Source organism: Meles meles, chromosome 17 (assembly GCF_922984935.1).
Source record: "Meles meles chromosome 17, mMelMel3.1 paternal haplotype, whole genome shotgun sequence".
Classification (NCBI taxonomy): domain Eukaryota; kingdom Metazoa; phylum Chordata; class Mammalia; order Carnivora; family Mustelidae; genus Meles; species Meles meles.
The window spans coordinates 61,605,553-61,617,560 of record NC_060082.1 but is presented as its reverse complement, the minus strand read 5'-3'; the positions used below and the strand labels follow the sequence as shown (position 1 = coordinate 61,617,560).

At 45.5% G+C, this 12,008-nt stretch overlaps 1 protein-coding gene across 3 annotated transcripts in view; it reads right to left on the bottom strand.

Moving 5' to 3' along the window:
- The window catches only part of PLD5 (phospholipase D family member 5), a 400,444-nt gene that overhangs the window by 119,677 nt on the left and 268,759 nt on the right, over window positions 1–12,008 (bottom strand). For all 3 annotated transcript variants that reach the window (XM_045981914.1, XM_045981916.1, XM_045981915.1), the window contains exon 5: window positions 692–819. In XM_045981914.1, coding sequence (XP_045837870.1) covers window positions 692–819 — 128 coding nt within the window. The remainder of the gene's footprint in view (window positions 1–691; window positions 820–12,008) is intronic.

The window sequence follows — 12,008 nt, the reverse complement described above, 5'->3', positions numbered from 1 at the left end:
CCCCGTAAGAAACACAGTATAATTCACTTGGTAATTTCCGGGATCTGAACATGAAGAGTTCAACCAAAGGTCTGTATGGGCCACGTGGCACGTGTGACTGACCTGCCCGTCCTCCCATGCCCCGCAAGGATCGAGGCCTTCCAGACACCAGCTGACTAGTGGGAAGAAGCTGGTTTGCCATCCTCCAGGGATCACCCCGACAGAAATCAATACATGAGAATTACAGATGGCGCAAGTGTATCTTCAAGACATTTGAAATGACTTATTTGCCAAGAGGAGGTAACAGCATCATGTGAAGAGTTACTCGAGGAATGACACAAATGATCACTGTTCTGAAACATCCTGTCTACGCTGGATTGATGGTCTCCGCTCTCTCATCGAGTATGTGAGCTCGTGCTGAACAGTTTGGTCCGGGTAACATAAACACACACCAACCCGCCTACAGAATCTGGGGGTAGCACCTGAAGTATAAGAGCCCTGAAACCATGGTCACATTAGGGGGAAGGGGACTCTGTCAAGGAAAGGGTTCTCATTTCCTATTAAAGGAGGGGAGCCTATTAAAACTTCACAGTTAAAAACAGTCAGTGCTGTATTTTATTTCCTACTCCTGGCGCAGTGGCCCACGTGCGTTACGGAGTGGGGAGCTTTGATGCCGACGTGGCTCTGAGTTTACGTAACACGGAAAGCTTACCTGTCCCAGCGATTGCCAGTCCAAGCCAGCGCTGCCGATGTAGACATGCTGTTTGTCCACGATCCAGAAGGAGGACTGCAGCCGGCCCTTGTTGTAGGCGGTCATGTTCATGTAGGTCACCTCTGCTCCTGGGGGGTTCAAGGAGATCCTGGTCAGCCTCAGGGTGAGGTCAGGCCTTGAACTTGCAACCAGACATGGCAACAATGTTCATGATCTGCAATGATCACAGCTGGCATTCAGGCCGGCCCAACGTTTGCCTGAGTTTGGTGCACAGAAGGCCCTCGAGAACTTAGTTTGTTCTCAAAGGAAAATAAGGAGAATTACAGGGACACTTGTGCAGAGGAGGCTGGAGTCAAGAGGCACGAACACGGCCTCTCCAGTCAGATGGGATTCAAATCCCAGCTCCACCGCTGGCCGCCCAGTTGGTGAGATCCGTGCATCAAACTCTTGTAGTTTTGCAGTCATTTTCATACAAATTTGCAATCAAAGGATCATCCTGTTTAGTATCACAACCCTTCTCAGCAAAAAACTGGCTATGTTGTGCTTTTCTATGCGCTGTTTTCACCCTTGACCCTGCAGTGGCTTTTCCTTCCTCATTTTCCCTTTTCATGACTTTGAACTTGGCCTCCTCCTGCCCTTTCTTTATCGGAGGGTTCTTAATTTAAGCAACGATTATTCAAGCCTTACAAAAATCAGATGTCATGTTGTTACCTATTCCTGCCTCAGAACAATGCATGTACCACTTCTCAAAAAGAGCATATCGTCCGCTGAATGCAATTAAATCTATTTACTGGCTGTTTTTCTATTTGAGTGTAGTTGACACAATGTTAGCTTCAGGCTTACAACACAGTGACCCAACAGGTCTACACCTGATGTCCTGCGCCCCACAAGTCAACGATGTTGACTGTTCCAACACCACTGACTCGTCCCTATGCTGTGCCTTTAATTCCCGTGACTTAGTCATTCCATAACTGGAAGCCTGAATGCAGTTCAACTTAAAGAAATGCAATCCGGTTTAAATGAATTCTTTTTTTTTTTTTAAAGAGAAGTGGTCAGAAGGGGCATAGGGAGAGGGAGAGAATCTTAAGCAGGTTCCACACTCAGCATGGAGCCCAATGTGGGACTCGATGTCACAACCCTGAGACCACAACCTGAGCTGAAATCAAGAGTCAAGACACTTCGCCAACTGAGCCACCCAGATGCTCCTTAAAGAAATTCTAAATTTCCACATCTTTAAAAGAACAGGCCTGTATGCATATTTTTAATGAAGCAAGCTACTTTGTTTTCAGACACTGAATATTAACGAAGCGGATGGATTCTGGTGGCCTACTTCATCGTCAGGATCTTCTACTGAAGGGGAAGATGGAACATCGTATGCATAGAGGTACATTCCGGAATACCAGAAAGGAAGAATGGTGTGTACTCTGTGCTTAATCTGTTCCTCTTGGGAACAGAGAGGTAAAGCCTGCACCTGGCCCTGTGGCAGGGGGACGGCAACAGAGGCTGCGGGGCGGGAGCAGGGTGGAGGAGAAGAGAGCACGCAGGGGGGTTGCCTCAGCCTCCAGCCGCGCAGGCATGGTCTCATCCAGGGAGGGTTACGGGGCCTCAGAGGAGGAGCAGTTGGGGAGAGCAGGGTCCGAATGGCCACGGTGGGTGGGTGCCATGGCAATTATAGAGCGATCCACATCTGCACGGATGCTGCGGTATCCCCCGTGCCCCCCAAGCACACAGCTGCCAGCGCCCGTGAGTGGACGGAGAAGAGCATGTGTCTTGGGGACGCGCCGTTTCCCGTGGCCACTCTAACAAAGTGTCACAAACTGAATGGCTTGGAACAAAAAAAGGTGATTGTCTCTCAGTCCCGGAGGTTGGTAGTCCACAAACGAGGTGGTGGCAAGGGCCATCCTTCCCCCGAAACCTGCAGGGGGGACTCCCTCCCGTGTGTCCCCAGCTTCTGGCGAATCTCTGCTGTCCCCTGGCTGGCAGCTGCTTTCCCGCCACCTCCACCCACTGTCCCGTGGAGGCGTGCCCTGTGTCTGTCTGTCCTGGGCTTACAGGACACTAGTCCTGTTGGACCAGGGCCCACCCCACCACCGTGGACCTGCACCCTAACTAATTATATCTCCAAAAACCCTGTTTCCAAATAAGGTCACATTTGGAGGGAATAGGGGTTAGGCCTTAGCACGTCTTTTTCGGGGGACATAATTCAACCCACCAACAGAGCTCGAGGCCACATCCGCTGGCTGTGCCCTTCAGCCCACGAGGCTGAGCAGCACTGAGGGAAACATCTTCTCATCTCTGGAAGGAAGAGAGCGCAGGCGACCTCAGGGACCTCGGTGTGTGCCTCAGATTCTACCCACGACAGGGGTCTCCGGGCAAGCCTTCGCCTGCCTTCACATTCGGACGAGAAACAACTTCATCCCTCTGACGCTGGCTGGCTCTCACCTCCCGGCCCAGGACACTGGGCCTGAAATTTGACCCACAAAGTTGGGTTGAAACACAAACCTGGCATTGGATTGTGTTTTAGTTCTTCGATCCCTGTGCTCTCATTCGGGTCTGCTGCAGCCCCAGCCTGCTGGTCCCCTGGAGGGAGCCCCGAGCCCACGGGGACTGTCCCTTCTCACCTCTCCGTGCCACACCGCACAGCCACGGCCCTAAGGGTACTGTGCCAGTTTACCTGGCAGTTTAGCCTAAACAGTGTGATTACAGAGACCATGAATGGGGCTCGTGTGATGCTCTAGTAAGAGCCTCTACAGTTACCTACTGACGCCTACAATTATCCTATAAAGGAACAGCTTCCCTTCAGCAAACCTTTACTATCTAATACATCCCAGCTAGTATGATATGTGAAATTAGGAACACAAGACCTCAAGTAGCTGAGTCAAGTTCAGGCACACAAGTAATGTGCAATTTTTAAAGATCTTATGGATTTATTTGAGAGAGAGACAGAGATAATGAGAAAGAGCAAGTGCACACAAGTGGGGAGGAGAGGGAGAGGCAGGTTCCCCACTGAGCAGAGAGCCTGTTGCGGGGCTCAGTCACAGGACCCTGGGATCATGACCTGAGCCAAAGCCAGAAGTTTGACTGAGCCACACAGAAGCCCCTCAAGTGTAATATTTAAAATGACTGGGATTGTTGGGACACCTGGATGCCTCAGTCAGTTAAGCAACTGACTTTTGGTCAGTCGTCTCTTTTCACGATCCCAGGGTTGTGAGACTGAGCCCTGCATTGGGCTCCACACTGGGCATGGATCCTGCTCAGGATTCTCTCTCCCTCTGTCCCTGCCCACGGCCCCCTCTTAAAAAAAAAAAAAAAAAAAAAAAGATTGGGATTGTTCAGACAGTGAGAGGGCAGTGAGTATCCGAAAGGTCAGGAGGGAACTCCAAGGGGGGGGCAAGGGCACAAAAGACAGGAATGGCTTCACAGTTCTGCCTGGGGCTGGGGCCCGCTGCCGGAAGTCCTGCTGAGCTGGGTGCAGAGATTACTAAGTAACATGCAGTAACAGTAACAACCCTTTGTGCAACACCATGTGTGCTGGGCGCCAACACAGCTGTGCTAGGGCAATCCCTCAGGCGATGTTGTATTCTCCCCATTTCAAGGGACAAACTACTGGACGTGGTGTCATCAGTCAACGGAAAGTGTCTGATGGTACAGCTGGAAAATGCTTGCCTGCGTATGGTTTGTGGAATATCACTTTCCCGTGAAGAATGCCGTTTTTCTGTCAATCTATCCTCCATCTATCTCTGAAGACATATGCTTTTATCTTAATTTATACCTAATAGGTACGTTGTCCTAGCCAACATGTCCCTGTTTATTACATGCATATTATTCAATGTTTAGCCAACAATTTATGTTACAGGCACTTAAGAAATATTTTTGTTGATTGGTCACAGAGATTAGCCTCATCCTACTCTCTTTTTATACGTGTTAGAAAGATACGGTTAAAATCCAATGTTTCCAAATGGTAAAATATAATCACTTGAGTTTTTAAAGATTTTATTTATTTACTTATTTGACAGAGACACACACAGAGAGAAAGCGCACAAGCAGGCAGAGTGGCAGGCAGAGGCAGAGAAAGAAGCAGGCTCCCTGCCAAGCAAGGGGCCCGATTCGGGACTCGATCCCAGAACCCTGGAATCATGACCTGAGCCGAAGGCAGTGGCTTAACTGACTGAACTACCCAGGCGCCCATCACTAGAGTTTTTAATGTACCACTCGTACGGGGGCAGTATTACAGGCACAAACTAAATCTGAATTTATTTCCTAGGGCTGTGCTAGAGAATTCTAATTCTACAGATTTAATTTAATTCTAATTTTAAAGACTTACTTATTTGAGAGAGAGAGAGAGAGAGAGAGAGAGCATGCGCTCAAGTCGGGGGGAGGTGCAGGAGAAGATCGTCGTCAAGCCATCAAGCAGAATCCCCTCCAAGGGCAGAACCCAGTGTGTGGTCCACGATCCATGAAAACTTATGACCTGAGTGGAAACCAAGGGTCCTGATACTCAACCGACTGAACCAGCCAGGTGCCCCACTGCTAGAATCATCAGCAAGGATGGTCACTCATGTTATGAAGCTGCCCTTTAAATATTACAGACAAACAAGATCACAGACTATCTTTAAAGGCTCGCTTGACCCAAACAAATACATCTTCTTCAACAGCGTCGAAAAGTTTTTGCTTTCTTAGATCCGATTTTTAAGAGAGCAGACTACTCCTTCAGCCTGTTTGCAGTCCGTGACCCACTGTGCCGAGGCCCCAGGATGCCAAAGAGATGCTCATCGTAGGACCTGTGGCCCACGAGGACCACTGGCTGCTGGCTGCGAGGTGGGTGGTGGTGGGGGTCTGAATCTCCGAGACCCCCCCATTTCAGTCCCGTCATCTATGTTTAACCGATGGTTAGCAGGACTTACTACCAACTCCAAAGAGTGTTTCCAGATGCCCAAAGTGATGAATCAAGAATATGTATGCACTTGTTTCTATAGTTGCTTATGAAATACTTCCCTGATATCTAAGAGGTCCAGTTAAGTCTTAAAAAAAGCTACCGGGGCACCTGGGTGGCCTAGTGGGTTAAATCCTCTCCCTTCAGCTCAGGTCATGATCTCAGGGTCCTGGGATCAAGGCCCGCATTGGGCTCTCTGCTCCGCAGCGAACCTGCTTCCTCCTCTCTCCCTCTCTGTCTGCCTCTCTGCCTACTTGTGATCTCTGTCCGTCAAATAAATAAATAAAATCTTAAAAGAAAAAAAAAAAAGCCACCAACATGCTACCATGGTCATGGTGGTGGGCCAGGTCCTAACTGGTTTCACTGATCAAGATAAAGTGGTACAGATAATTCCCATGTTTTATATCCTTCATGGAAAGTAGAACATTAAAAAAAAAATAAAGAAATCTCAAACTGCTAATTACAACCACTTTCAGCTTTCACAGAGATGTTCTGTTGAAATGTAAGCGAAGGCTTCTGCTTTCAGGGAGGTCTGCTTCTTTACTAATTTACCAAAACTGTTATTCTTATGCTATTAGCCAGATAATACTGTGCTTATTTTGTGCATAATTTCAATGAAGAAAATATGCCACTGAAATTAGTAGAGAAAATGAAAATCGGGACTAAAAATGTAATAGTTAAAATTTATTTGAAGTAAAAACTATAATATCACAATGAACTGGAAATTAATGTTGCTGCTTTGGCGAATCAAGCTGACTGCCACATTTAAATGCATACGTTTAAAAATGTGTGTATTCTCAAAAGCCTTCCCCTAAGACTGGACAGCGTTAAATTTGCTTATCAGAGATCTGTCCCATATCCCACTGAGTGGAATGGAGAGCGATGTTCTTTTTCAGAGACCCTAATTTGCTTTGCTGTCAGATTTCAGAGTCCCTCGTTGTTGTTTATGTGTGATGCAGCTGTGGATGACAATACATGAGTGAACCTCAAGGTCACCGATACCTCCCTACACTGCAGACCCCTGGGGACCATCCTTCCAACTGCTCCTATGACGTGATTTCAAGGATACGACTATGTTAGTAATTCTGCACCATTATCATCAGCTTAAAAATCTGTATACTCAGATTTTGATCAGAAAGAGTTTCACAAAGGGCTTCCGGGTGGCTCACTTAACTGTTGACTGACTCTTGATTTCAGCTCAGGTCATGATCTCAGGGTCATGAGATCGAGCCCCGTCGGGCTCTGCACTGGGCATGGAGGCTGCTTGAGATTCTCTCTCTGCCTTTCCCCCGCCCCACTCCCCCACCCACACGCGCATGCTCTTGCTCTCTCCCCCTCCAAAAAAAAAAAAAAAGTTTTACAAATAATCTTAGGCATCTGTTGAACAGTAGTTAATTCACCATCTCAGAATTAGACCAAGGGTTGACACCTGACCTACACTGAGCCAATACGATTTCCTCCATCTTGAGTCACAGAATGAGTTGGGCGGGGGTGAGGGGAGAGAGTACCCGGCAGTCCCAACCCCCGAACCCGGCGTCACTTCTAACCCCGAGCGCCTCTCAATCCCTCGAATAAGTTCCTTGTTATTTAAGCTGGTTTTTGAAGGGTTCTGTTTCCCTACTTATTCTTATGGTATTAATCAGACAAGACTGTTCCTTATTTTGTGTGCACATGACTCGACATCTTGCACCCTTTCTACACATATTTTTGATATTTGACGGGAATAGTCAGTTCTGGCCTAAGAGCCACGCAATTTTTAGCAAGAGCCGGTTGCCCAAACTGCAGGATTAAATGTTTCAGACTTTGAAGATTTAAAATAAACATCTTGTGAAATATGCATCATAATGACACATGAGGAAATAGGCTGGCACACTGGTTGGAAAGCGAAAAATCAAGTTCCACACTCTCCGTGAATCATCGTGATGCAGATCAAACAGAATCTGTCTCCGAGGTGATTTCCAGAAAGTCACGTGCTGCAGGGAGCTTATCTGCAGCTCCGGGACATTTTAGGATATAACACTGAGGCGCACTCTCTCGAGCGCACACATGTAACTTCTAAGCGAATTCCGAGCGCCACGTACAAATGGACACCTGGGAGCCTTCCACGTCACTACCAACCGAGCATTCCCGCTCCGATCAAAGCACGACTTCCCAAGCAGCGGGGATTCCCTCTCCCTGCCCTGGGGAACACACAGCCGTATCTGGAGGCATTTTGGTTGTCACCGTTAGGAGAGGTACTAGCAGCATCCTGTGGGTAGGGTTCAAGGATGCCGAACATCCTGTATCACACAGGGCAAGCCCCCAGGACAGATTACCCTGCCCCAAACAACAACAGCGCCAAGGGGGGAGAAATCCCGCATTGTCCTTAGCATGTTCATGCTTGACCCCAGACCCCTGCCACTCTCCTTGGATGCAACCGCTCCCTGGAAATTAGTGTTTACCACTGTCTTGATCTTCAGTACTTTATGGTATGGGTAGGTATCCTTATCGGCATTATAAACAATGAGTGTACCACCAGCTTTTGGACAGATTATTAGTGAACATCAAGTGTGTATCAAAAGGAAATGCACTAGTATCAATAAGTATAGATTTCTGGAAAGGTTTGCAGATGTACCCTGAAAGCAAAATGTGTAGCAGAAATCTGTCTTATCGATCAAGTCCTTCTAAATATATTGCTTTGTGTGAGCAATGAAAAAGGTCATAATTAGCCCATATTGGGGAGCTTTAATAAAACCAGTGCAGCTTAATTGGTTTAACGAGCAGCATTTTGGAATCCATCGGGCGTAAGGGCTACAGGGAACACCAGGGGGTAAAACTCAGCCGTGGTGTCATATGCTTGGCTCTTCGATCATTCAGCGAGTAATGTCCAGAAAAACTGTTAAGATGATCAGTTACATGTTCCGCTTGTAGAAAAAGTGAATCTTCAGTGCACGTTTCATTTTTAGTTCTAATGTGTCTATTCAAATACTGTCAAAACCGTGTTGTAGAATTTTTCATACCTTGCCCTTGGTACTTTCCTTCTTTAGTCCACAGGTTTGGACTCAACAGGGGAATTTCTATGTGTTGTCTCTTCCCTCCCCCTATTTTTCTTACAGTTAGAATATTCTGCTTCCAGGGAAATTCTGTGCGTTGATTATTGCCTTAGAGTCCAACAGGCAAGCTATCTATAGGAATGGTTGATTTAAGGAACCATTAGGCTTAAAATGGAAAATTATGCTTAAAAATGAAACTTGCGGGGCGCCTGGGTGGCTCAGTGGGTTAAGCCGCTGCCTTCAGCTCAGGTCATGATCTCAGGGTCCTGGGATCGAGTCCCACATCGGGCTCTCTGCTCAGCGGAGAGCCTGCTTCCCTTCCTCTCCCTCTGCCTGCCTCTCTTGTGATTTCCCTCCGTCAAATAAATAAATAAAAAAATCTTAAAAAAAAAAACTTGCTTAAATTATACTTCCTCGATTATGCATAAAAGTGAAAAATTCCACACTCAAAGCAGATAAGCAAACACATGATCTACAATGGCTCATCACTTCTCCTAAGACATGGTAAGTTCCGGAGGTTGATGACTAGAGCAAGTGCTCCGGCTTCCTCTCTCTTACCCCTCCACGTTGAGTGCACACGGCTAATGACGTGGACACCAACATGGAGAGCAGGGAAAGAGGGTCACTCCGGAGGATTCTGTTTTGGTGCTGGTGTCACCGGAAGGAGGAGGCCCTCCGGAGTTGTTGCAATGACAGGGAAGATGGCGGCCTGGGTGCTTTGAAGGGAGTTTGCCTTCTTGGCAAAGTCCAAATCACTCTCTTTACGTTATCCTGCTGCGCTAGTAGTGACAAGATCCAGAGCCCAATCTGTCAGGCTTCTGAGGTAACAAGCCTGCTCACGTTGAACATGGCACTTCTCCTAACACCGTCGGCAGCTTAGGGGAGGCAGGTCAAGTAGGGAAAGCATACGGCTATCACTGAGGCAGATTAAATGAAGAAACCAGGGTTCTTAAGGACATTTGAGAAGAGATTTCTAAAGAATAACCCAAGAACAAAGAAATGTTCTTGGAAATTAAAAAGATCCAAAATATGAATCTCATGAAGGCAATGTAATATGGCAGTGGCGAAGCTGAAAACTGAAACAGTGCTCTACAAGTTCAAAGGCAGTAGCTTACAACACAGAATGAACCTGAAGACCCTGAACTGATCACCGAAAAGTTGATGCATGAAGGATATACTGCAGGAGCTACTATCTCAAAGTCTCAGAAGGGAGGAAAAGGGATATCTCTCCACGTAGAAAAAAAGCATGATAAATGTGAACAGCAGAAGTACGAAATTAGAGGATTTGCCCAAGATACTCAAAATCCAATTATGAGAGTTCCAGAGAGAACCACAATCAGACAGGAAGAAGTTATACATTAGATTACGAAGCAAAATTTCTAAGAGCTAACGGACATATGTGTTATTTTATTTTTTTATTTTCAAAGGGCATACATTTCTACACGATGAAAGGTTTTCAGTCCCGGGCAAGAAGTAAAATTAGACCCAAACACACATCAAAACTTTCCGGAACATTGGAAATAAACAAGATCCTAAAAGCTGTCAGAGAAAGTAAACTTACAGAAATGATAACATACAAAGATTAGCAAATATGATTTAAACCAGCTATTTTAACAGTAACAACAAAGGCTAGGAAATAGCTTGAGGGGAAATAAATCTGTGTATCTAACAAAGACAGTGAATGGCCTCCAACATAATGAGGAAGAGAAAAAAAGGAAAACAAATGTAGAAGCCCCTGTGTAAGACAGACACAAAGGGAATTCCCAGCAGGATGATGAGGACGAGTCTCTGTGCAACAGCCCCAGAGAAGCTGGGGAACAGTTTCCAGGCTGGACCATGAGCGAGGGATCCATGAAGGGCATCGCTAAGAAACAGTAAGTAAGATGGACAGAATATGTGATGTGTCAGAGAATGGTAAAGTTATACGCTAGAGTGTTTTGAGGGGATTTAATACAAGGTACACAGAATCATGAACTAAAGTGGAAAAAGTGACTGCACCAGAAGTGGGATTGGTGTACACAGCTCAGCTGTTAATAATGTTCGGTGTGAACAATAAATACTGATTTAACAACAGCAACAACGCAAGATGACAGACCTCTCCTGGCAGGCTTGGGAGAGAGGAAGTACGTGCTTGTAGCAGGGAAGGGAATGGGGGAGAGGGGGAAAGGGAGACAGGAGAGAGGAAATGCTTCATATTCTACAACAGTAATTAAGCAGGTCATCTTTGAAACCAGGAAATCAAGAAATAGCAATGTAAACAGGTTACATTAAAAAATGAAAGGAAGGGGGGGCCTGGGTGGCTCAGTGGGTTAAAGCCTCTGCCTTCGGCTCAGGTCATGGTCCCAGGGTCCTGGGATGGAGCCCCGCATCGGGCTCTCTGCTCGGCAGGGAGCCTGCTTCCTCCTCTCTCTCTGCCTGCCTCTCTGCCTAGTTGTGATTTCTCTCTGTCAAATAAATAAAATATTAAAAAAAAAAAGAAAGGAATACTAGAAGATATGGATAAAAGTAAGAAAGATGGTTCCCTCTGGGAAGTAAGGATTGGAAGTAGGCTGACCTAGCTCAGAGAACTCCTTTCTTTAATACAAACATTTTGGCCATTTTTTATTTTGTATTTTTCTGTATTACTTTGATCAATACATAAATAAAAAGGATATGTAGACCAAAAAAAGCTACCCCAATATCATATGAACTGTTTACCAAATTTCAAACAAATTCCATTCTACTGGTAAAATTATAAAGCTATTTCCATTATAAGTAGAAATAATAATTATGTAATGATTCCAAAGATACACTAAAATGAAAAAAAAAAACCTATAAAGAAACAGAAGAGATAAAATTCTCTCTTTTCGTGGTGGTTTGAATGTTATATATCTGAAAAACCCAACAGAATATAGCAAAAACCTTCTTGGATTTAAAAAGATAAGGTGTCTAGATGAAAGATATATAAAAAGAATAATTTTCTCTGCAATATCAATCAGTTAGAAACTTGAATTTTAAAAATCCATTTACATTATCAAAAAAGTACAAATATGTAAAAATTATTATAAAATCTTACTGAAGAACTTACAAATCTAGACAAAAAAATATTCCAAGAGGGGTGTGTGTGTGTGTGTGTGTGTGTGTGTGTGAGAAAATTCGTGAAAGACTTTTCACTCTGATGTTAAAGGGACTTATTTCTGGAGTGAAAACTGGGATATTACTTTTTTTTTTTAAAGATTTTTTTTTTTTTATCTGAGTGACAGAGAACGAGAGAGAGCATGAAAAGGGGGAGGGTCAGAGGGAGAAGCAGACTAAGCAGGGAACCCCGATGCAGGACTCAATCTTGGGACTCCAGGATCATGACCTGAGCTGA